At 40.3% G+C, this 26,630-nt stretch overlaps 2 protein-coding genes and 1 long non-coding RNA gene across 13 annotated transcripts in view; 1 reads left to right on the plus strand and 2 right to left on the minus strand.

Annotated features, from left to right (window-relative positions):
* Positions 1–820: 820 nt before the first annotated feature.
* Positions 821–21,011, minus strand: STK38 (serine/threonine kinase 38). 2 transcript variants are annotated; one of them, XM_083745007.1, is made up of 14 exons: positions 20,698–21,011; positions 18,437–18,572; positions 15,753–15,804; positions 15,264–15,386; positions 14,369–14,452; positions 12,276–12,399; positions 11,290–11,444; positions 10,344–10,446; positions 9,543–9,604; positions 8,384–8,501; positions 8,017–8,140; positions 6,957–7,052; positions 6,682–6,776; positions 821–4,581 (listed from the first exon to the last, which is right to left on the minus strand). In XM_083745007.1, exons 2-14 carry the CDS (start codon positions 18,565–18,567, stop codon positions 4,451–4,453), a joined length of 1,398 nt encoding a protein of 465 aa, XP_083601133.1. In that variant the 5' UTR covers positions 18,568–18,572; positions 20,698–21,011; the 3' UTR covers positions 821–4,450. The 2 variants fall into 2 exon arrangements, with proteins under 2 accessions (XP_083601133.1, XP_083601134.1); XM_083745008.1 differs by lacking the exon at positions 20,698–21,011 and having other exon boundaries at positions 18,437–18,592.
* A 40-nt stretch (positions 21,012–21,051) lies between these two features.
* LOC310847385 lies at positions 21,052–25,304 on the plus strand. Its single transcript, XR_014565786.1, has 2 exons — positions 21,052–22,268; positions 24,956–25,304. It is a non-coding gene; the product is annotated as an uncharacterized lncRNA (long non-coding RNA).
* The window catches only part of LOC310847375 (parathyroid hormone 4-like), a 47,780-nt gene continuing 43,720 nt past the window's right edge, over positions 22,571–26,630 (minus strand). For all 10 annotated transcript variants that reach the window (XM_083745123.1, XM_083745130.1, XM_083745125.1 and 7 more), the window contains exon 4: positions 22,571–25,247. In XM_083745123.1, coding sequence (XP_083601249.1) covers positions 24,857–25,247 — 391 coding nt within the window. In that variant the 3' untranslated portion in view covers positions 22,571–24,856. The remainder of the gene's footprint in view (positions 25,248–26,630) is intronic.

Genomic DNA, 26,630 nt, shown 5'->3' on the forward strand with positions numbered 1-26,630 from the left:
TGCGTTAGGTTTCTAATCCTGTGTTGTCTCTTTGGTGGTTGTTTTTCTAGTCATCTTGAATATGGTCTAGAAAATCATTTTCTTTGCATTACCTTGATGCTAAAGAACAGTGTGCCCCTACCTGTACTCTCCGGAGGGAGCTACACTGGCCCCAGCCCCCACCTGTGTGTACACATGGTATAAAGAATGTCTATAGCCACATCCCGTGTAACAGGAAACACCTGGTGCCTCCACTAACTCTTTAACACACGTGAAGCAACCCTGAAGATATTTAATGCTAGAACAAAAGTTTGCAAAACGCATGCCTGAGAAGGAGGATGCTCATAAGTGCTCTCAAGCATAATGAAAAGGGTTTTTAAGACACTTTCTTTTGAGAGACAGGCCTCATCTACAGTTCTCCATCCTATCCCTCCCAGTAATCGTCCAGTGCTCTGTATCCCTTTCTATTCTGCCTCCCTTGCCTAAGTTATCCTATTTCCAAAACTTAAATTCCAAAACTCAGCAACTGGAATTGGGTTTTCCCCCTCCCCCCCTTTATTTTCCCTTTTATACAGGTGCTGGTTCTCTTTTCATTTTTCTCTTATGTACGTCTCACCATGTTTAGCGCACATATAATTATGTACTTTTTCAACTTTCAATGAAGATGCGGGGGGGGGGGTATTCAGTGACTGGAATAAGTGAACATGTCTATTGCTCATTATTCACTCTTATTGCACTTCAAACAACACACTGAGCGAATACATCCAGGCACCCCCTTTGATTACCTCAGTGTCATCTGTTACGAACAATAAGCTTTTCAATTCAAATAACTCACAAAACATTAGCAAAACTACATTTATTGAGGAAGTATTTTAAACAGCTCAGAATGCAAAGACACTTCCATAAAAATTGGTCTTCACACAAAACCCCAGAATCATGTACAAAGTATATGAAATTTTACACTGCAAGTAGTTACAGCTGTATGCAGATACAAAATCAATTTTAATCGGCCATAAGGCGGAACCCAGGCACATTGGTTAAGCAGTACCTAAGTGCAATACTCTGCTAATAATCACACACAACTGGCAGCTTTGCTCATCTTAAGTCTCAGCCAGGAATTTTCTCCTGTACCCAGACACGCCAAAAATGTAGTATTTTGCAGCTTTTTGTTGTGCCAGAGAGACATCAGCGTTACTAAATACCTCAGTAGAACAGGAAACAGAAAAATGATACCAACTTGCATTATGAGTAAGCTGTGTAATTGTTTGGCTTCTAGATCTAAAACTGCTTTTGAAGAAGAAATGTGCCACCCCGGAAAGGCAACAGTTTCTCTAGAATTTACTATGGGCTGCTGCAGGGTGACAAGAGCTAGGAACATGAGATTGGCAGCCACCTGTGGATTGTGCACTCCCTGCCACATTAATTGTGGTTAAGCATTGGCATTAAGCATTGACACTTACAATGGTCATTAAGGCTTATTGGGATTCCTGTTTAACCAGGATTTAAATACGGGTTTCAGATCTTGGTTAAATGAGAACCTTAATTCTCTAAATTAGTGCCAACAGACTACTTAACTGATTAAAGAGGACATTTACTGCAGTGACATCATGCGGAAGCTCTCTGAAAAAAATGTTAAAAGGAAGCCAGCATTATTTGCAACAGCCAATATATGATCTTCTCAGTTAATACTCCTGTTTTAGTGTTGTTGTGGGTTTTTTTTTAAAAAAAGCAAAACCATAGGAATCCAAGTTATAATGTTGCTATGAGAGGGCAGCATTGATTTTAACCCCCCCCCCAAAAAAAGAAAATGGTTCACAGACTGATGTTCCAAGTTCCCAAATGCTTAATTCTCATTTCCATAAGCTTGTTGATGCATAATTTCCTTATTTGTGGGGAGCCTTCATTCACTGCACTGGCAGTGTTAATTAAGCACACTGGGTGACCTCTGGCAACTCAACTATGCTCTTGGCTGCGGCAGAGACTACAGGAACAAGGATTTGACCTTAGTTATAACAATATGCTATATTCATTCTCACTACAATACACAAAGTAAATCTTTCAAAAATTCCCAACAGTAGAAGACAGAAAATTACACCTTGTACTGCAATTCAATTTACTCACGTACACACAATGCTTGCACTCATCTGTCACACTGTGGCACAGAGATGCTTTGCTAAATGGTCATAATGCAAAAGGAAACATCAAAGAGGCATGCAAGAATCTTGTTTTCTTCCCTTTTGTGCAAGTTATTGGCTGGGCAGCTCTCTAGGCAATCAGGTTATCCTGAGACCTTCTACAGCTTTTTTCTTTAAAAAAGGCTTTTAAAGCACCAGTTATGTATGCTACATATTTTCAACATTCAGCAAGCACCAGAAATTTAACTTTAAACCCATCATTATCTAACCAGTAAGCAAAACTCTAGCCCCACCATGTGTAGGACACGTCATTGGAGCACAGTAATAATTACAAACTAGGCACAGAGGATATATTAAAGCAGGAATAAGAGTTACCTCCCTATAGCCTCTCTCTAGATACATTTTGTGGACAAAGCCTAAATGCAAAATATTTCATCAGTGACCTTCTCACTGAAGCTTCTGTGCATTGCCACATCTAGAAAACTAGTTAAGGACCAGGATCTATCTGGATTTATAGGAGTACTAGGAAAGATAGGAAACACTCATGGTATGATGATTGGGGGGGAGGGGGGGTTCCAAACCAGTACTTATGTACTGCCTACCGGTGAAGGGCATGTGTAACAGTGCAGATTGGAGAACAACCACTATTAAAACAGTTTTTAATGTTTTAGCACATTAATCCCTCCAATTAATTTGCTAAAACTCCGATCTGATAAGGACAGATGAACCATCAGAGGACAAGTGAACTACTGAATAATTATGCACATTCAGTGAAAATGACTAAGACACCTGTTATTGAAATATTGCAGGCTTCATCAGATCTTCTAAAGGCAGAGACAACAATAATATTTGACGACTGTCTCCTAAATTACAACTGAATCCTGATCTCTACCTTTGTACAAGAACAAAGGACTTCAACTTCTTTCAGCCTATTTGGGCATCAGAGCACCTTACTAAAGGAAAGCTTAATGTTTTTACTAAATCGCCTGGTAACATAGCCTGATGTACAAGGACCATCCCAAGCCATAATGTTTAGGTCTCCTCCTCTGGCTTTCCTGGCTTCATTTTGGCTCCAGATGCACTAGGTCTCCTCCTGTACAGTTACCTGCCCCCATCATCAGTCTGGAGCTTAACATTGTCTTGAACAAATGATTTAAAAGATAGCTATCTGAACAATATGGTGAACTACATGAGATACACCAAATGATGGCAGTCTCATGTATCATGCAGAGCCTGAGAGGGCAGGGGTCCACCTTAAGAATCTGAAGAACACTCAGAGGGTCAGTGCCACCTAATGGCAACAGCCCAAGACGTAGAACTGCACTATGTAGATCCTTTGAACAACCAGTCACTATGATCCCATTACTTCCTGTAGAGCACTCCTAGGTTATCCCAAAAGGCACTTCAGGGCTCTCTGCGTCCAAGCTTCAGAAAGATAAAGCTCCAAAGTATATTACACCACTAGCTAAACACTTACATTTTACAACTGCCTGCTTGCAGCAACTTCCTAAGCTTTCATTAATCAAAGTCTTGAGGGTGAGAAGTAGGGAAAGAATCTGAAAAAGCAGGGCTCCTTTCACAGTATTAACTATGGTATCCTAATAATGTTATTAACAGTGATTTCTCTCTTACTACCAAGTAAATCTCACAAGGAATCATCTTTAGCTCTCTTGACAATGCTTATAAAAAAGCGTAACGTTCCCCAAATCTGAAGTTTAGAAGGGGAAAAAAGCTCAATACTTTAGGATTACTATTTTAGTACCAACAGTAAAGTGCAGCAGCTTTTGAGGCCATTGTTGGGTTGAAAAATTTGCTATCCAAAAGGCTTTTGAACTAAGTATACAACACACTAGTGACAATTAAGGCAATACAGGTTTTGCCCTCCTATAGGATAAGCTTCTGAGAATTTGGTCTACCTCATACTAGTTATTGCTCTGTTTCCTGTACAATACCTTAGCCCTTAGAATTGTGCTGTACCTTTGCACAGCACTTGTAAAACAGAAGATACAAAAAAAACAACAACCACAATTATGTTATACTCTACAATGTAAATAAAAGCTTGCACTCTCCTTCTTGAAGTAACAGTCTTAGGAATTTTAACTAAAGCCAGAATAACCTATTTCTGCAATAAAATCTGCAAAGGCAGGCTCATAAGTGCCATTTGTGGAAGTTTTCAATGCATAAATCCATTTAAATGTAAACACTGTGCATAATGATGTTATTTTGCACTCTTCTCAAGAGTTCACAGGCCTCAGATAAAGTTTATGAAGCATAGGAGAAAAAACTTGTGCTGACAGGAAAGAATGAAGGTTCAGGAATAGTTTTGTTGTGAGTCACTACTTTCCTGCTTTCATGTATGAAGGTATTGCTCCTCGAGCTGTCAGGCCTTCAAATCGCTTGTAGGTATAATTTATAAAGACCCAGTCTTTGTTCTTGTAGTCTGTCTCTGGATGGTTGCTTGTGGTCACTGATTTTAAAAAAGAATATAGAGGTATTAAGTTATTAATAATAACTAAGGAGTTTAAGAGAAAACAACTTTGCATTAATAACATTTTAGGAAAACCCTGGACTCCTTCAGTTTATTTCAAAAGTACAAATGTTTCAGTTAGAATTACAGACAGCCAAATGTAAAGACACCTCAGAGTAGCATCTAAAAATCTATTCTGCAATCTGCAGCCAAGCCATCATTCTCTATGTTGCTGAAAGCCCTGAACATCATGTCTAGCATATGCTAAAGTGGCAGAGAAAGTTAGGAAAAGAACTTACCGTATTTTTCACCCCATAGGGCGCACTGGCGCATAGGGCGCACTGAGGTTTTTTTGGGAGAAATAAAGGGGAAAAAATAAAGAAAAAAATATCCGCAAGCCGTGGGAGAGCTGTGTGAATAGCTTCCTGAAGCCTGGAGAGCGAGAGGGGTCGGTGCGCACCAACCCCTCTCACTCTCCAGGCTTCAGCGAAAGCCTGCATTCGCCCCATAGGACGCACACACATTTTCCCTTCATTTTTGGAGGGGGAAAAGTGCGCCATATAGGGCGAAAAATACGGTACTTTGAGAAGCTTCCTCTCAAAGACAATTTTATTCATTAAAATATTTTGCTCTGGGTTAAACCAAACCTGCGACACTTTCATGTCACTTTTGTAAGTTTTTCCAAATTTGTATTACCAGAGAATGCTTCAAAATTATCAATAAAGAGGAAAAAATTTATTTAACAATACCAGAAGCAGAAAAAAGCCCAAAATTTAATTACCGTACTTTTCTCTCTATAACACAGAGATTTTTTCTCCTAAGAAGTAAGGGGAAATGTCTGTGTGTGTTATTGAGCGAATGTGTGGTCCCTGGAGCCAACTGGCCAGAGCGCAAGGGCAAAAATCCAATCGTGCGCGTCAGGGAGGAGGGAGCTGTTGCTTTCCTACATTCTGCCTCAGGGTCTTACTGCCCACCCTGTTCTATTTCGGTTCCTGTTTGCTCAAACGGAACAAAGAGTAGGCAAATCCCCTCCCCTCCAGGCAAGCAGAGGGGAAAGGAAAGGATCCCGTCCTTCCTTCTAATTCCTATATGTGCTCTAATGCTTTCTAGGGACTCATAGGCAGCCGGAAAACATGCAGGTGGGAGAGGGGGGGCTGGCTTGGGTGGGGAAAAACTTTTGCCTTCCTTTCCTCCCTCCCGTTAAACCCCTCTCCTGCATTCTTAGCCAGCTGCTTCTCTGCACACTCCTCTCGTGCTCCTTGTCCCTTCTGTTTTTCCTTCCCTCCCCACTTAAAACGTGGTTACAAAGCACAGATCCACATGGATCCTCAGGATCTTTGCATTGGGTCACCCCAAATTCACCATCAGATCACATTACATGTCCATGGCGACAGCCTGCACCAAAAAAATCACCACCCACTGTTGCCTGGGGCTGCAATGGTGCAAAAACGTGGTTACAAAGCATGGATCCACATGGATCCTCAGGATCTTTGCATTGGGTCACCCCAAATTCACCATCAGATCACATAGCATGTCCATGGCTACAGCCTGCACCAAAAAAATCACGCACCCACTGTTGCCTGGGGCTGCAATGGTGCAAAAACGTGGTTACAAAGCACAGATCCACAGGGATTCTCAGGATTTTTGCATTGAGCTACCCCAAACTCACAATCAGATCACATGTCTGTGGCCACAGCATGCGGCACAAAAATGATACATCCACTGTTTCATTCAGAATTTTTTCCCCTTGTTTTCCTCCTCTAAAAACGATGTGCGTGTTATGGTCAGGCACGTGTTATAGAGCGAAAAATACGGTAGGTCACTAGACATTTTTGGCCACAATGTAACACAGAGTTAACCATGAGTACATGCAGTTAACTGTGATGGCTTACCTGGCTATATTGTATTTTGGACTGTGCTTCTAACATTAGACAAAACCCTTTCAGCAGGTCAAGCTCAAACATAATGGAAGTGAGAACATGAGGATTTGCAAAACTGAGCCTGTAGTAATATTTTATATGAAATACCTACTTTTGAGAGAGAGATTAAAGCTAAAACTCTACATAAAAAAGAAATAAAATCCAAAGTGGAAATATCTACCTGCTGGTTTAAGGATATCAGATTCCGGAAATTCATCGAAGTTTGAAGTATCATCAATACTTTTGATTTCTATGGATATTGCCGCTGGTCTCTCCCTATTAAGAATTGTTCTCAGTTAGAGTTTATAATGCAAGTAAGTACCAAAAATCAAAATCTATGTCAGAGGTGCTTCTAAAGTTCAAACTTTGCCTTGCTCATAGGGAATTACTGCACACTAAGCAACTGAATTAGAAAAACTTAAAGAACAGTGTCCTAGAAGAAATAAAACATTGTACCTGATATGCTCCCAGTCAACAGCTTCAAAAAAGGGGTTTGTTTTGATTTCTTCAACACCTGGGGCACCAATTCGGTGCTCCCATTCACAGCAAAATCTGCACAGACAAAAAAGGCAGCATAGACTATTCAAAAAGTGGGGAAACAAACTATTAAGTGGGAAAGGGAACAACTGACAGTAAAACAAATACAATTCAAAGTAAATGCAATTTTTTTTTCAGTGGAAGCCTCTAGAGCAGGTTTCTATATACTGGAAGAAAAAAGCCTTAGTATCTGTGTGGGGTTAATGAGCATTGTTTTTAAAGCCATTTCACATTATTTCTCCGTCCTCCAAAACACTGGGAGCAGTGCAATAGCTGCATTACTCTGATTTTCCTCCAGGCATCTGGTCATAAGGCATCATGTTCCCCTTCCTAAGCCCTCTGTGCATTGCTGAGAATTTGTGAGGCTCCAGAACATTTTTATGCCATATTAATCAAACCACTACCATTCTGTGTCTCTTCCAGTGAGATATGGAATGTTTAATACCACTTGTTATGATACATGTTTCCCCAATGTTTCATTATCTGGCAATGTAATAAATTGCAAGAATTTCAATGATTTATTTCTTTTTTTCTGTTCTGTTTAACGTGCTTCAGCTTCCAGGCATATCAAGGAGTAATACTCTCTTTTGAATTTCTGTGCAACACAAGAGTTCAGACACTCACTCAATATTTTCCAGTGCACAGAACATTAGGAGCTAGGGGAAAGTTGCCTCTAAAACTGGGATGGGATTCAAGGAAGTTTAGAAGCCACACAAGTCTCTCTCGCTCTACCCTGATTTTTGCTGGAGGTTCAACAAAAGGGAGAATGACCATCCTCTTCTGAAACATATGCAATACATTAAGGGAATAAATTTCTTGCTTTATGCAGCTGGCCAAGGAAGCTGGAGGCAGCACAGGAGAGGTTGCCTCATTCCTGAAAACCCACCATTTTTAAAATATGGAAGCCTAACTCTTATTTTTGTAAGATCACAAAGTTGAGAAATCTTGTATTTGATGACAGCAGATAGTGATCTGGTACCTTAGAATAAGATCCTTGGCTCTCTCAGAGATTGGAACTTCTGGAGGGAATATTAGGGTCTCTTTCCAATTCATCACCTTCTTGTAAGTTTCTTGAGGAGTCTCTGAACAGAAAGGAGGGTAACCTGAGAAAGTTATGAAAGTTCTGATTAGTGATTAATGAAGTCCATGTGCAGCTATCATCTTCTACCTTCTTAAATTTATTTTAAGGTCAAGCACCGTAATTGCATATAAAAATCCGGCTAAAAGTAGCCAAGCAGAAGAAAAGCAGCATTATATATAACATACTATTTAGAAGCTAGGTGAGGGACAATGACCCACAATATCATATTTTTTTATTCTTAGATACATGAATTGTTGTTTCTTACCAATTAGCATCTCATACATGATGACCCCAAGTGACCACCAGTCACAAAGCTTATTATAGCCTGTCTGCATAAAGACCTCTGGAGCAATATAATCTGGAGTTCCCACTGTAGAGAAGGCCTGTAATCAAACATCATCTATTACACATTTTCTGTTGTATCTTATCAATGAGCATAGGGAATATCCAGAAAAAATATGTGGAACAATGACTTCTGCAGTCAATGAACAAGTCTGCAAACAAATTTGTTTGTGTCTCAACTTCAGGATGCTGGAGGGCAATGTGATACTCTGGCCATAAACAAAGTCCTACTATGCCTCTTTTGCTGCCATGAAATTATTATTTGAGCAATCTAAACCAAGAATGGGGAACCTCTAGCCCATATCTGTCAACCTTTCCCTTTTTTAAAGGGAAAGTCCCTTATTCTGAATAGGATTCCTCACAAGAAAAGGGAAAAGTTGACAGCTATGCTCTAGCCTGCAGGCCAAATGTGTCCCTTTCCCTACCCAGGTCTCCCCATTTGGCCTGCCAGGCTTTTTTGGGAAAGTCAAAATTATATAAAATGTCAGCTGTGAGGCAAGTAAGGGTGGGCCTTCAAAGGAGCTTAAAGTGAGTTCTCAATTGTTCTTTTTATGACGCAAGGAGTGCTCCCAACCAAGTGCACCTTGCTTAAGTTGGAGGAAGCAGTGCTACTCTTTGCAAGCCTCCCCATACTCCCCCTTTGAACCCGACATCTGGAGTATAAAACAGTCATGTGGCTTTTAAGCCTCCTTTAAAAAACCCTCCAACATCACTTGGGAACCCTGCACTAGTAATTTTGACAGGAGGGAGACACAACTTGCCTATCAATCGTGTGCCATAGTGACGACATGTGACTGACAGTTGGGCGATCCCACCTGCCAAATTTGGCCTGCAAAATAAATCCTGATAAAGATCAGTCTTGTGGAGCCAAAAAGTTTCCCTACCCCTGATCTAAGCCTTCAATTACATTTGAGATCCCTTCCAACTCTATGGTTCTATTTCCCTAGATGAGAACAAGTGGCAGAGACGAAAAAAGTATGCATTACATACTGATTTCTCTGCAGGATCTTCAAGGTCTTAAACACAAACTATGACATGATCTCTGCACAGAGGGAAGAATCTCTAGACAGAGCAATACCTACCAGCTGCCGCCTGTTTCTTTTCCAAGTTTCTGCTTTCCTTTTGGAGTTCATATTCTGAAAAGCTAAAGATAGAAGACAGGTAGTATATTATTACCTTTGCGTTTAATGGCTCTTGTTTCATTGAAGTGTTAATGTGGTTTACATTTTTGTACAATAGTTCCCTACTTTTAACATATTCCCCTGAATCCCAGTATGCTCCCTCTCCCCACCCAATACAACCCAGAAATGTGCATGTGTGCATGAGAGGGTGAGTATGTGAAAGAGAACTAGAATAGCCCAGTAAAAATAAATAAAAGTTATATGTGACTGACAGCAAGATGAAATTTCAGCATTCATTTGCATACATTTCCAAAAATGGCTCCATATTTATTAAAGTGGATGTGTATTATTCCTTCTAGTTACAGACAATTTATTCTTTGGTGGCTACACTTAAAATCTTCAGTAGGTATCTATCTTGCTTTGCAATTTTGCAAAAGCAGTACTTTGAGGCCTCCCTCAGATATCATTTAGCAGCAGTCATTCCATCAAGCTGCAGCAGAGGGAGAGATGAGCCTACAGAGTCACTTCATCAAGTCCATTGAGATTGCCAAAGCCATTTGGCTCCCCCTCAACTGTTTATATTCAAGCTGGTCATTATATGAACTGTGTGTAATTTTAAGAACTGATTATCAAGCTTGCTTGTTTTCTTCTCCCCTCCTCGTCCCATTTATCATTTTGATTCCTGTCTTTAAGACTGCAAGCCTGTCAATATTTATGCCAAGCAACAAGCTCAAAAGAAGTTTTAGATACAAGACAACTTACTGAAGTCACTAGGAAGATTGTGGCTCAAATTTCTATAGAACTCTGTTCTGTGTGCTTTCTTAAGTCCAGTGCAGAGACCAAAGTCGGATAGTTTCACATGGCCCTATGTGTCAAAAAACAAGCACAAAATAAGGAGATACAAGGCATTTATTTATTTAATAAATTTTATAAAACATTTGATTGTATTAAAACCTCTAAAGAGTTCATGTTTGAGCATGGTCATAAAAGCCTGAACGGGCCTTGATCTTAAGACCAGGTTTCTAGCAAGATAAAATGGTTATGTGACCAACTCATTCAGAGCCTTTGATAATTGTGGCCGAGAGAGCTTGGTGATACATACTGTGCATGAATGGAACTATTCACTTAAGAAATTTTGAGAACATGTACAGGAAGCAGGAGAACAAAAACTGACAACCAAAATAAAATGTCATGACTCTTCTTCAGCACCCAAAGCATGAATGCCAGGAATCCTAACTAGAACTCCATATTTCTTTCTCTAGTCTGGGTGGTGGTATGGGAAACACATACTATTGAGGCCTCCTGGGTTTTGGATTTGATGGAGGTACCTTCTTCTGGCTCATGCACGACATACCACACATTACTGTGGCAACAAGGTCTCTGAGCAGGTCATTTTTATGCATCTAAGCTATTTAGCACTAGTCTCCCATTTCAATCCCTGGGGTTTCCAAAGTAAATCAACACAGCAGTAATAAAATAATATTAGATCTCTGCCTTGTGTGTTTGTTTACATTGTTTTCAAACCCATCTTTATTATAGAATCATAGAATTGCGGAGTTGGAAGAGAACCAAAGGATCATCTAGTTCAAGCCCATTTTTAATTGTATGATTGGAAATCGCCTTGTGATGTCTGAAAAAGGGGATTCATAAATAATAATAAATATTTTTAACAATCCCTGAAACAGCTTACAGTAAATAATACTCGTACCTTACTGTCTAACAGGAGATTATCTGGCTTGATATCACGATGAATAAAACCCAGCTGATGAATTGAATCTATAGCCAGCACAGTCTCTGCTATATAAAACTGAGTTTCTTCTTCTGTTAGGGTATCTTTTTTCATCAATAATGTCATCATATCACCTGTATGTACAGAGAACAGGAAGTGGAGATAAGTTGTATTCAGTTTCTTTGTAATGCCATATCTAGTTGTTCTTTTAGCTTGGCCTAAATTCCAAGATACACCATCTTCTGTTCCAAGTCTCTTTTTCCTCAGAGCTATTTCATTTACTTCTTAAATAGCTACTTAGTCTATTTTCTTTCCTACACAGGCAAGAAAATAGCATCATGGAATTACATTATGTCCTGGAAAATCTGCATGCTTTACTCCTTGCAACTGCTGGTAAAGGATTCTGAAATGGCCAAAAGTAGATGCCCATTCCATCATAAATATAGCAACCTAAAATAGCAGAATGGCCTTTTGAATATGCCCTCGATTTCACCAAGTTTCTTTCTAACAAGTTCATGTTTCTAATTTCAGCATAAATAAATACAATTTTATCAAATTCCTGCATGAGTCAACCTCAACTTACTTCTGCCAATAACAAGTAAAAATGAAAGTCTGGATATAGCTCTGAAAGGTTATTGAGCAGTAAAGTGGATAGGTCATTTGGTCAAAACAGATTCTCCCTCAAAAACTCACATGAACACCCTGACCAATAAACAATAAAGAGCAAAAGTCAACCTGGAGTAGGACTCCTTCACTATCAGTGGCTTTCATATGCTCAAAACTGCCTTTCCTATAGTTTGACTATAGTCTATAGTCTATGGGTACATCACTTTAGATTGTGATTTTTCAATACATGCTAATCAGTGGCTAGTGCATTTCAAAATGGGGCATGTAACTTATTATGTAGTCAGCATTCACAATAATATTAAGTAATATTAGATGACACAGAAGTTCAAGATAATTACCTCCAGGCAGAAACTCCATAATTAAGTAGAGGTTCAGCTTATCCTGGAAACTATAGAACATTTTTACAACCCACAAACTGTCTGCCTCCACTAGAATGTCACGTTCTGCTCGAATGTGGCCAACCTGGAGATGAATACATTTTAAAAAAGCAAGTTGTAATTAAAGAAATATTTACACAATATTTGCAAATGTTGTTCATAACCCAAGAGGTCCCCAAACGGCAACTTATTTTTAATATTAGTTACATTTCAAATTGCAGAATGGTGCATGCCAGAAGCACAGGTGCTGCCCAGTCAAGTGAGTCAAGGTACAGGCAATGGGCTGTATACCCACCCCAACTGTGAACAGGAAATAAAATTTTAAAATGAGCAAATCCCTCCCCTTACCAGCAGCAGCCACTTAGTTAAGAGGGCTCAGTTGGGGCTGCCCTTGGAAAATGTTCATAACTTTCAGTTAATGCAGGATGCTGCTGCTAAAGATTTGACCATCACTACATTTCAGAAACATGTTACCCCTTTGCTATTATCAGCTGCACTGGTGGTTGGTCTATTTCTGAGAGTAATTCTAGGTTAAAGCCCACAATAGCTTAGGACAAATTGTCTAAAGGCACTTTTTCTTCCCATTGAGTCTCTCTGCCCTCCGATATCTAGCAAAGCCCTTTTATGCATTCTGTTGCCTTAAGAAGTGTGTTACCACCCACTATACAAGACTGCTTTTTGTGTCATGGCACCCGGTATATTAACTCCCTGCCCAGAAAGATTAGGTTTATATCCTGTTCTGCTGGTTTCCTGTTGTTTGAAAACCTTTCTAGCAAGCCCTTGTTTTTAAGCTTATGTGTTTTTTGGCGTTTGTTGCTGCTATTTTACTGATACTGGCATTGGCCTGGTTTGTAAGTTACAGTATGTCAAATCATGGCTAAGTGTGAATGAGGGAGTGTGTGAGTATTTAGAGGAAAGATCATGACCCCTTTGCTCCTCTCCTGGTCCTGCTGCTGTGCTATTCAGAGCTAAGCCATAGTTTGGCTTAGGGCTATGTCCAAACCCAGGCCCACAGTTTCCAGACAAATGAGCTGCAGCCCATGTTTGTTCTTGGCTTACCACTCGTGGTTTGTGGAGTGAGACAAACCCTGAGCAATGCTAATTCAAAAGATGAATTGGCTCTGGGTAGTGTGGCAGCAGCAGGACAAGGGAAGAGCAGAGCGGCTACGATTTTTCATCCAAGTTCCCACCTACTTTCTTGTTCATGCTTAGCCATGGATTGACTTAGCAATGCCTTTTGAAATTAGCCATTGGTTTTTATATTTTATAAACTGTCTTCGTATCTCCATTTTAGAAGGAGAAAATGATTATAAATCCTAAAATAATTAAATATTGCTAGTGTGAAATCAATGTATCAATCAGCACGAGCAAACGGTTTCTTAATTTGCAGCTGAAGCCTCGAAATAGGTAAGTGCCTTCTGACAACCTCCATGTTGCCTGCATCAAAATTAAATCAGGCATGGGATACAGACAAAAGTGCACTTAGTCACTGAGACACGTGCAAGTGGAATTTAAGTCAAAGGCTTAAATGGTTAAGGGAAGAATTCTGAATTTCATTTTCCTTCTATAGCATCATATTCATACCTGAACATGCATGAAAATTGATCAGGACACATGTATTCAACTTTTGATGCTCAAAACTCTTAAGACAAGACTTACAGCATGATCCTATGAAGGCTTTCTATGAACAAGTCCCAGTAAGACTTACTCTTTAATAACTGTGCATACAACTGCAGTTTTTGCATAATAAATACTAAATGTTCAATTAAATTTAGATAAAGATGGTGAGTTGGAGATGTAGGTTCAAAAACATCTCATCCACAAGCTGGAAAAACTTAAAATGGAAGTTACCACATTCCATTTGGTGATCACAGAGTTTCTTTTTCCTAGAAGGCTCTCTTCTGCCTTCCATGCATTCCATATTTCCCCACAAAATGATAATTTAAGATATCCCATCATGAGTCTAATGGTTCCAGCAGAAAAGAAGAACTCCACATTGCTTGCACGTTCTTACTTTTGACATGTGCATTCTCTCGTTAGGAATCAGTATTTACCTGCTCTTTTTCCAGCATATCTGCTTTCCGTAGTATTTTCATTGCATACACATGCCCTGTATCTTTCTTCTGAACAAGCCGCACCTAGAAGTTGTGCAAAAACAATGCAAATATTAAAACCCATTTCAGCCATTTCTTTTAAGACAAACAGTTACAGAAAGAAGAATTAGAGGAGCAAAGTATATAGAGCCTTCTGTACCTACCAGTGTAGTATATCTAGTTTTCAGCTGCTATGGAGCATAACACTATCTGGCATTGAGTCAATTATTATTTTTCCTTTCTGGCTAACATTCAATTCTACCCTTCATAATAAATTACAGTAAGAGATACGGGAATACATATAACTGAGACAGGCCTAGGGTACACCCAAAATATTTGGATAATGGGTATAAATAAAGCAGAATATTATTACTATAGCACTACAATGGAACAGGGCAACTTAGAAAAGGTGTAGACATAGTATATTAAGAGAGTTAAGTTTGGAAAACAACATTATACCGTTAGCCATTAGACGATTTTCAGAAAAGCCAGTAAGATGCTGCTGCTGCTTAGAGCATTACCTGAATTCTGTAAATAACTACATGTAGGAAACAGGTGTTACCAGATGACTGTTAGGGAGCTCAGCATAAAACTAAACTTCATTTGGTGTTCAATGTTAACAAATCAACTATGTCCAATTGTCCATTACCTTAAGAGGATTTTCAAATTACTAACATCTTTTTCAGAAGTGTAGAAACTACTTTTATTGATGGGATACTTGCCCTGAAAGCAAACTCTGTGTATTTGCATTTAATAACAGGGTGATAAGAGGAACCCAAAGCTGTTTGATGGTGTTGGAGGGTCAGAAGTTAGCTGTCTATACTTTTTAGAAGTCTTTTTCATTTTGAACTCTTACCTCTCCAAATGCTCCTCTGCCTATTACTTTTAAAGATTCAAAGTCTTCCAACCCAAGTCTTGTTCTTTTTAGGCGCAGAAACTCCGTTTCCTTTCGGGCATGTGCTGATCTCCTCATTCTTTTCTAGAAGTTGTTCAAAAATGGGGGGGGGGGGAATTAGTGTCATTTTCTATTAATAAAAAATAAATAAATAAATCAACAGCTAGACCAGAATCATTCACAGCAAAGGCTTGTTATCTTTACTCTGGTCTTTGATACCTAAAATGTATATTCTTAGGAACCGCTCTTCTTTTTGTGGCTGCATTCCATAACTGTATGTTTTAAAACGATTTTTAATGTTGTATTTTAAATATTTGTAATCCATCCTATGACCTTAGGGTGAAGGACAGATAATAACTTTAAATTACTGGTGATGATGATGATGATAATAATAATACAGGGGTGATGAGAAACAAGCACCAAGAAAGCATGTTTCAGCATATGCAATACCTCTTCATCTTTTAAGCCTTCTTCTTCCATAACTTTTTCTAGCTTCTTCTGTCTGGAAAAAAAAAAAAATAAAGTTTCTGAACAAGGTCTTCACAAGTTCATGCATACAACTTCAGCACAGAATAGAGCTGCCAGGAATTAGAACACTGAATTCCAAGGCTTCATTTCTCAATGCACACAGCAATCAAGATAATCACCCTGCTTCTGCTTGAACTTCTGCAAAATGAACAGGAAGTTTGCTCTTATCGTGCATTTGCATCATACAAATTAAGTCTTTTGTAAAGAAAAGGGGCACGAAACAAGAGCAGAGTTTAATCATTTATAATAAAAAGGACGTACAAACAAACTGATTGCAGGATGAGCAACTTCTGGAAGGTATCAAGACTTGATTTAGATCAACCATCTAATACCTTACTGCCAGGTCAAGGTGTGTCTGTGGTGGGAAAGGGCTCACAGGAGATAGCTGGCAAAAACAGAGGCCACATCATCGCAGCCAATCTAATACCCAATCCATAAGTGCACAACACAACTGCATTTCTCATTGGGTGGAGCAGTAGAATGTAAAAAGTGGAAAGGACTTCATTTCGGCATTAACCTCACAGAATTATAGAACAAAATAAACATAAGAATTTCATTAAACATATAAAATGATCTTTGAAACACTATAGAGAGCTTCTTAGACAATAAACTACTTCCATTTCTATGAAAATGATCAGTCTCTTCAATTCTAACCAATCTGTCAGCTTAATAAACCTTCAGTTATTCTGTATATGCAAACAAAAAGCTGGATAAATTTAGGGAGGATATAGAAGGGAGTAGATCTGATGCGTTTTAGTAAGGCCTTTCAAGAAAATTGCTCAAAGGCAATATATTTCAAAGGAACTGAAACTCCTTACAATAGAATTCTGAGGCAAGGATTCCTGTGAGTTTCATTTAGGTGGTCTTCAGCATGTCCACATTAAATTATTGTGTTGATTTTAAACTATATTGTACTGCTGCTTCTTTTATTGTATTTTACTGTAATTTGAATTCCATAGAATGTAAATTATTACTGTAATAATTTGAATTCCATAGAATGCAAATTATTACTGTAATAATTTGAATTCCATAGAATGCAAATTGTAATACAAAAAAATACAATATAAGAATACAAAAAATTGTGATACAAAAAAATACAATATAAGAAATAAAAAACCAATAAAAATACAGCATCTAGCACAGCACATTAGAAATCATACAACACACAGGAGAAAAACATGAAGCGCCCCCCCCCAAGATCATCAGCAAACCTGAAGTGGTCCCCCAATATCATCCAGGGTGGGGGAAAGGAACCACTGTTCTAGGGTACCAGTCAAGCACACACAATCAAATGTACCTCATGGTTAAAAAGGTAAAGGTACCCCTGCCCGTACGGGCCAGTCTTGACAGACTCTGGGGTTGTGCGCCCATCTCACTTAAGAGGCCAGGGGCCAGCGCTGTCCAGAGACACTTCCGGTGGCCAGTGTGCCATCGCTGACACAGTGTGACACACACGTGGCCAGTGTGACATCGCTGCTCTGGCGAGCCAGAGCTGCACACGGAAACGCCGTTTACCTTCCCGCTGGTAAGCGGTCCCTATTTATCTACTTGCACCCGGAGGTGCTTTCGAACTGCTAGGTTGGCAGGCGCTGGGACCGAGCAGCGGGAGCGCACCCCGCCGCAGGGATTCGAACCGCCGACCTTTCGATCGGTAAGTCCTAGGTGCTGAGGCTTTAACCCACAGCGCCACCTGCGTCCCACCTCATGGTTAGAACCATAGAATTGGAAGGGACCCCAAGGGTCATCTAGTACAACCCACTGCAACGCAGGAATGTTATTCCATGTGAACTGGCAGCATATCCTAACAAAGATTTCACATGGCTGTATGTCATAGTAAAAGACTGGCAGCAGTGACAAGCTATTTCTATAACTGATCTTCTCATTGATAAGCCTAATAAGCTTTCAACTGCAACATCTAGAGAGACGTTGGTGGAGTTTCCCCACCAAGTGAAGGGAAACCAGAGAGGTGTGTTTTTCAGCAGTGGCTTCGCCTTCAAGGACCTATGTTCCAATTGGCATTCAACAGAATGAAGAGAGGGGTGTTTGTTAAATATTTCAAATAAGGAAAAGCTAAATTGGAACAATGGTTTTATGCATTAAACATTTTTTTACGGAGCACATTTGACCACTACTTGTAGCAGGAAGTAGTTAATATATTTTACAGATAAATATAAAATACATTACTTAGAAGGGAATGAAATCCAGGAAGGAGTAAAATGTGTTTAGAGAGGCTGCTTTTGATTATAGTACACAGTAAAGCCAAGTGCATTTCGCAATAAAAACTGTTTATACTGGACACACTGAAATAAAAATAAAACATAACACGAGAGAGAGAAAAACAACTTTCATTCCAGGAAAATGCTGCTACTAGTTTTCATCAAGCATCTGCAACATATGCCTTTCTTGAAACGCACAACAAGAGGATAGCATGGGCACTGAAAAATATCACCATACTAAAATATTTTAAAGGCTTTTTGAGGACTTAAAAGTCTTATAAAAACTTAGCAGGATAAGATGATCAGCGTATTTGTGGAATCCGTTGTTTCTTAAATCTTGATATAAGGAAAATAGCATTACTTCCATTTTCATGAAGCTGGGATATTTACCTCATTTCTCTTTCCTCATGCTGCGCAATCAGATTACTGTAGAAGTTTTCTAAAGTCACCTTTGTCATTGTAACTCGCTCCTTGGTATGGTTGCTCATAGATGAACAAGGTGCTGGGCCAGTCATCGCCATGGTTCCTGGAAGAGAAAAATTAGAAAATATCTGTGATCCTAAACTTTGAAGCAAGAAATCTACACTACATGATGGCTTAAATTTAAATAAAGCAGCCAGTTTAAAAATAAACAAAAGCTTTGCAAAATGCAATATGCCCAAACTGGAAGCTACAAGTATAAAAGGCCACAATGTTGCAAAACTTCCTGTTTTTCTACAAAAGTTATGAACAAGGAGGAAAGAAATGTGATAACTATTAAGTCTCTGAATGACATTTTCAGGTTGCATTACAAATGATAAGTCTCTTATTACTTTCATCTCCAGTCAATTAAAATTCTACCATCATGTTTTAAACCAATCATAGTACGTATTTCTATGTAAAAGTATTTACAAACACAGCACAAGCCACATTTATTTCCTTGGAACTTGCTTCTATTGAGTAACAGACAATATCTGCAGGGCTGTCAACAAAGACTGAGCAAATTTGTTTCTGTTGCTCTAGAGCCTAGGGAAAGGGAATATTGATTACACTTTGGAAAGAATGTCCTGACCATATGAACTGTTAGACAGTGGAACAGGCTACCACACAAGGTAAAGAACTGTTGGAGGTTTCTAAGCACAAGATGGATGGCCACCTAGTCATCGCAGATAACTAGAGTAGCAGATAATATACCTAAGTAGAAGTGGACTAGATGGTTTTTAATCCTTCCAACTAAGATTCTAATCAGTAATTTTCAGTTCAAATTTACTTGGAGATAAGTCCCAGTGATTTCAATGGAGCTTACCTCCAAGCAAGTGTTCATAGATTACAGCCCAAGCAGTATTTTTCCTTGTATGACAGTGTAACTAGTCGACCTAGAACCAATTTGCTCTTACACGTTTGCTTTAGTTAACAATTGTAACTGTTTTTAAAATCTTCCCAATTTCATCAGAACTTCTAACCAAACAAAGGTTATATAAAATAATTCTTTGAACTAATTAGAGTATTTTGCTCGCATGGCTCTTTGAATGCAATCGTTTTACGGTGCACTCCCTTCCAAGAAAAGCTGTACATAATATAAATTATCTCTTTGTGATACTAGGCAACTACAGCTCCTTTTTGCCAGTTGAAATCTCCCATTAAAAAAATTATCATCATCCCCAAGGACCAGAGTGTCACTATGGCCCATCTGCAGTGTACCTAGCCTATCATGCCAGTTACAGGATCATGCCACGTGATACAGCCATGGCGTCCCACAAAGTTTGTTATGGGTATTAAGGGTTATTAGGAAGACCCCTGTTTCTCTCAAGGAGCTACAGTTCTCAGGATCTCTGGGAATTGTAGCTCTGTGCAGGGAATAGGGGTATCCTAACAACTCTGACCATGCTTAACAAACCACAATTGCCAGGATGCTTTTGGGGGAAAACCACGGATGTTTTAAAGTGGCATGGTACAGCTTTAAATGTACAACACAGGTGGGGCCTACTAGAATTCAAAGCAAAGCCTTCCCCTATGCATCCAAAGTACATTTCCTCCCAAAGAATCCTGGCAACTGCAACTTACTCCTCCCAAAGCTGCAAATTCCCAGCACCCTTAACAAAATACAGTTCCCAGTGCTTGGGGGGCAGGAAGGGGCAAGAAATGTGCTTTTTACATGTAGAGCTTATACAATGACTTAGAATCCCAGGAGACTTAACTATAAAGGAGCTGCTCCACTGCTAGGCACATTTACTCGGGAGCAATTCCCTCTCAAGTCAGCAAAAGCCTCACTCGCCAGCAGACACGACAAGGAGAAGATGAAGAAGGAAAACGGAGCACGAGGTCCATTTTCCACAGAAGTTTGCGAGGGGGAAGAGGCGAGCAGGTGTAAACAGAGGAGAGAAAGGCAGAGCCAGGCGTCACGCTAAAAACCTAGCAGGAATCTATGTGGTCAAGAAGAAGAAAATGGGGTGTTTTTTTTTCCTCAAGAAGAGGAAGAAGAGGAGGAGGAGGACGGGGCAACTTGAGGCGTCTCCCCCTCCCCTCTGAGGATGCTACAAAAGTACCTACCTGGCAAGAAGGGGCGGAACAGGATGGCGCCCCGGGAGGCAGCTCAGCCTGAGGGGGGAGGAATAACTTTTGGGTGGGGGGGGGGTTAAGAGCAAACACCGGAGGAAGAGACGCTCGCTTACCAGCCCCCTTCTGGGAGCAGCGCCGAGGAGCCCCCGCCGTCCAATGCCTTCCCAGCCGACAAACACGGGAGAGAGACGGGGAGAAGCAATTCCCAGAGGCCGAGCCCCGCCCCTTGCTCCCCGCTCAGCCGCCCCCACCCCAAAGGAAAGCCGGAGCCCGCGACCGGACAAGCGCCGACTGGAAACTCTGGCACAGCCCGCATGCGCAGAAGAGCTCTTTCTCTCTCTCCCGGCCGCGGCGCCGCCCTCTTCAAGGGGCGAGGCTCGCCTGATGGCCCGTTCCCCGCCCGCAGCCCAGGAGGCGGGGCGCCGCCGCACTTTTGCCTAGCCTCCGGCGCTGCGCATGCGCCGGCTGCCGCTCTAGCGCCTCGGCGAGCGGGCTGGGAAGTTCGTGGCTGCTGCGCGCCGCTCCTTCGGCGTATGAGGAAGTCGGCAACTGTTTCCCGGGCGGCGCAAGGCGGCGGCCTCCTCCTCCGCCTCGCCCTCCGCTTGCTTACGCGGAAGTAAACGCGGCACGACGGCCAAGTTAGAGGAGGTGAAGGGGAGGGTTGCGGGGTTTTAGCGGCTTTGCTGGGAAGTATGTTGGCTTCCGCGCTTAGGATCGCACTGCGCGGTTGTTTTGGACGGTCACCATCGAGCCTGAGCTTACGCACGTTTATTCAGAAGAAAAAAAAAAATCTCTGTTTTTAGGACACTCCACCCACAGAGCTCCCAGTTAGGGATGAATCGACGCTTTCATATGTGGAAAGCAAGTCAGGAAGGTTCGTTGGTTCCTCAGGGTGTTTTTCCACAATCCCAAATCCACATAAAGGTTGTATTAATTTCAAAAGATCCGAGTTCTTATGCTGTCTTTTCAAGAGACAGGAACCCGCCTTGTTCCTGATCATTGTACAGTTCTTCCATTTGGCTTTTCCCTGCTTTTCCAGACATTGGAACTGCACAAATAGGGAAATAGTAATGCTCACTAGTTTTATCAGATCACACCAAAAACGTTTGCTTTTATTGCTTGTATCGTGGCACTGTAAAAACGCCATATGCCAGGTTTATTTGGCATACACCTTTTTGGACTAGAGCCCACTTTGTCAGACACATATGCCAAAATAAATCTGTACGTAAAGTGCCAAAGGACTTGTTTTTCCTGCAAGAGGCTAGCCTGGCCACCTCTGTTGAATTTTTAAAAAACATGAAGTTCTTTAAAACCATTTCCAGAAGAACAAAGGGCACTATTTTACTTCAGCTCTCTCTTTGTCCTGATGATCTATCTTCTGAGACAGACACTTGAGGGAAGGACTCTAGACAATGGATGGATTTATGCAACTAATAGAAGACTGGATATGTACCATAAGCTGTACTCTGTGTCTACTAACCCTATGAAGAACCTCTGGTCCCTGCTCGTTAATATCCATGAATTGAGAAAGTTGATGCCCTAAAGACGAAATTTTGAAATAAGCAACCATCGCTTTGTAGTTAAGCTGAGGTGTGTATATTTGAGACTGCCCGTTGCACATGCACAGTTGACAGCTTCAAGAATAGAAGTTGCGGGAAGCTGCAGGCATGGGAAAACCAAACGGGTACGGTCATATACATAGAGTGAAGACACTCCTGCCCCTTCTCGGATGTAAAAGTGACTTGAAGGGGAGTGGGGAGAACAAATTTGCTGTGTTTTAAGCTGCTAATATGTATATAGCCTCTCATGAAAATTCCATTTCTACTTTTAAATCCACTTACAGGATAATAATATAACTCAGATGAACAGTGACAGCAAATTGTACATAGCTGTGGAAGTCCCTGTTGTTGCCAACATAGCTATCTAGTGTTTTTTTTTATTTTAATGGCATTTCATATCTTTTCCATTTTATTCAAAAATGCATAGCTATTAGCAAAATATAATCTTGCTTTATTTTATTTAGATTTCCAGCATTAATGATATACATTTTGATAAATTTCATGCAAAAAACATGTATCTTAATGCGTTCCATAACACTGAGGATGGACAGTTTGTTTAAAATGGATCACTGTAAAATATGATCTATCAACATTGTATCATTATCAAAAGATTATTTTAAGACAGCTTAAGCATTATATTTAAAGTAACTGAGACCTTGAATATTTTCGGTGACCCGAATAACAAAGCTATAGCAATACTACATATGTATTTTAGCATTTGTACATATTGTTTAACATATTATTATTAAATATGAAGGACAAAATGTGTTCTTGCCATTTATTACTCCTTTGGAATGCACAAAGGTGGCTTTGCATAACATCTCAGCCCTGCACTTGTTGGCTTGGGAATATTCAATGGGACTTATTTGCTAATAATTGTATTTAGAATTCTGCATTCAGAATTTTGTATGTTTCCCCAAACTAGTTTAGATCTGAAATATGGCATTAGAAACTAGGAAACCAGTCTCCTTGCTCATGACAAAAATGGTATGCGAAGGCCAGATCCAGCCTCTACTTATGATAGCCTTCAGAGATTTTCCAGGGGGAAGTTGAGATATAAAATACAAATGTATTTGCAAAGAAAAAAACAAGCAAGCAAGAAAAAACACACTTGTCCCACATTAAGTAATAAGACGCTCAGGCAGAGTCCCCCAAAACAAAATCTGCAAGGTGGTTTAGTATCTGGTGCCTGGACAACCAAAATCTAACCAGTCTGCGATCTGCTCATGGCCAAACATTGATTATACACTGAATGTCAGTGGTGTACAACAGAACTTCATGTTGTGCATCAGTATGAGCCCATTTTAAATTGTTACATTCACCATCTGTGTAATATGGTTTCTATGTTGTATTCAGGTAGAGTAAATTAACAGCACTGTCTCTGAAAGTTGACCCTATAATTACCCACTTTCCTAGGATTAGGAGAAACCTGGATGTAGGGCTGTTTAGAGACTTACCAGGGAGCTTAGTTTAACCCGCTTTTAATGCCAATTACATTACCAACACTTGTGTGGAGCCTAACAGAACAATCAACATTTAGTTCTCACACATCACAGTGTTTTAGGTTTAAGGTACGCAATCTGCACCTCTTATCTATCATTGAATTGTAGAGTTGAAAGAGACCACGAGGGTCATCTAGTCTAACCCCCTGCAATGCAGGAATATTTTGCCCAATGTGGGGCTTGAACCTACGACCCTGAGATTAAGAGTCTGATGCCCTCCTGACTGAGCCCAATAGACTTTGGAACTCTTCTGACAAAACCTTTTCATCCCTCTGGAAAGTGGGAACCCTCAGCATACTTCTTCCAGAGGTATGTAGTATCTTGCAATGGTTGCTTCCAATTCCACATCTTCAGAGTTGCAGCAGAATGTTTTTACATATGAAAATATGTATATTTGGGCTTTTCTACTAAGTGTTCTAATCAGCTAGATGTGGGTGATAGGCTGAGGCATTATTCGGGATGACTTGATTCATTTTGCAAACCTTGAGTAGGTCAGAATTGCTGCAGCCTGAACCAATGCATGTTTACTCAAAAGTAAGTCCCGTGGTGTTCAGTGGGTCTTATTCTTGTTTGCCTAAGATTCCAATCTTACTGTAAGACGTATTCTTTCTGCAGTAAGGAGACAACATTAATATGCTCAAAGAACCAGGGGTGCATATTTAGAAATATGCATTTTTACATGAAAAAAATGTATTATAGAGCATTTGAATTTGCTTTCCAGCCTAGGTGTTTTCTCAGCCATGTGCTTTGTTATAACTTAAACCCTCATTGCTAAAGGGGAACAGTAGAAAACAGGCACAAAAGACCTCAAGTAATTATATGGGTGGTGGAAGCAGGAAAGGAGCATAAGGGACAAAGAGTGAATACTTTCCTCATACCCCAGCAGAACCTGCATGCACAAATACACAAATACCTCAATGATATTGTTCAACAAATGCAAAGGAGTGAAGTAGCAATAATAATATATAGCCCCTGGCAATATTGCTAACAGTTATAAAATATTTGTGCTATCAAGAAGGGAAAATTTTAAGCCCTGCAAATTCCTGTTTAATAATCGGAATAAGGGGGAAATGTTCTGGCCTTTCAACAATGCGAAGGAGTAGTAAATGGCACAAACGCACATTTTCTTTGTTAATCAACTTTTCTTTTGATCTCCCTCAGTGTATATATCTCAAGTAGCAGATGGACTGCAATAGGTTAGGTCAGGAAATCTATGTCTGGGTGCTGAGATTACTTTTGCCATCTTGATCTCCACCTTGAAATATGTCAGAAAGGTGTTGCCGGTCCTGATTACCCTTTACATTCTTTAGATACTGCAACACATTTGTTTTCCTAAGGACAGCAACAGGCTCCTCCTTCTCCTGCAATCCCAGCAGCAGTTGCTTCATCATTTCTAGAGACTCTTCTCTGCCAGTTCCGTCAGAAAGATCGGAGAGGTCTTGGTTCTTTGGCGAGGTCCACACAATGTGTGCCTGTGGGATGTCCCTGCCCACGGCTGTGTGCACTCCTCCCATGGCTTGGTGGAGCCAAATCAGTCGGTTTAACTCTTCACGGAGATTTCCTTTGTTATGCAAGAACTGGAATTCTGCCACTCCTCTCTTACTGAAATGTGAAAAAGCCAGTACTGTGCTTGAGAAGCAGAAACACATTCACAACAAAGCAAGAAAACATTTCAAGTATATTAGTTAAAGATGAGGGAACCAAGATCACTAAGGGATTGTGTCCAACCTTGTTGAACTATCTGGTGCCATCTAACTGCTTGCAAAAGTAGTGTATGATATTCCTGGGGTCTGAACCAGTGCTGACCACTTCAGACATTTGACATCTGCATTCATTATTTCATTATTTTCTTTGTAAAATTGGACAATGCAAAGTTGACAGTCCCCAAAGCCATGCAAGTCATTGTTCCACAGCTCCTCATCTGCCTTTATTTGTAATTCTTTAAGGGTGGAATTCTATAAACACTACCTCAGAATAAGTTCCATTGAACTCAGTAGGGCTTACTTCTAAGTAGGCATATATAGGATTGGACTGTAAGGCTACAGTTCTATGCATGCTTGTTTTGGAATATGTTCCACTGAATTCAATGGAATTGATTTTTTTCATGTCTGAATTCGTACAGATGTTTCTTATTTCCCTATCTCTTGCTAAGAAATCTTTTCATGGCTACCCTCTAGCAAATATTATATGAGTTTTCAGTGTTGAACTTTGAGTTTTGTTTCAAACTGGGAAACCTAAAATTCAGTAAAGATTAGCCACTGACAGATGCACAACTAACTTTAACCTAATATATGAAAAGACAGATTACTGTACAAGCATATTAGCATTGTCACTGTTCACATGGCTGTTTCAGGTTCTTGGATTATAGTTTCTATCCAGTGACTTTTTTGCAGTGTAAAATGAAGGTGGCATAGCTAGCTATTATTCACAAAACCTGTCTGTTCATTATAGTACCATTGACCAAAGAGAGCCCACTGAGGGCCATACTTGGGAAAGACTCCTATCCAGTTGTGGACAGCATGGATGGGGATGGCGCCTGACCTCCCAACATCTGTGTTTGAGGGGTAGAGTGGCATAAAGGTCAGTGCGGTGCAAACACACCACCAAATGCATCGGATTGGCTCTGCCAGTGCATTTGAAGCACGCCGACCTCTTCACTGCCTCACCTCTCTCCTGCCTGAAACCTTGGAGAGTGGTTAGGGCTTTGCTGGATGGACCAGTGGTCTGATTCATTATAAATATGTTCCTGTGTCCTATGTTAAACGTGATAATGGCAGTCACATTTCTTTATTACAGTGGTACCTTGGGTTACAAACACCTCGGGTTACAAACACTTCAGGTTACAGCCTCCACTAACCCAGAAGTAGTACCTCAGGTTAAGAACTTTACCTCAGGATGAGAAAAGAAATTGCACGCTGGTGGCAGTGGGAGGCCCCATTAGCTAAAGTGGTACCTCAGGTTAAGAACGGTTTCAGGTTAAGAACA

The sequence above is a fragment of the Podarcis gaigeae genome (genome assembly GCF_964106915.1).
Source record: "Podarcis gaigeae genome assembly, chromosome: 6".
Taxonomy (NCBI): domain Eukaryota; kingdom Metazoa; phylum Chordata; class Lepidosauria; order Squamata; family Lacertidae; genus Podarcis; species Podarcis gaigeae.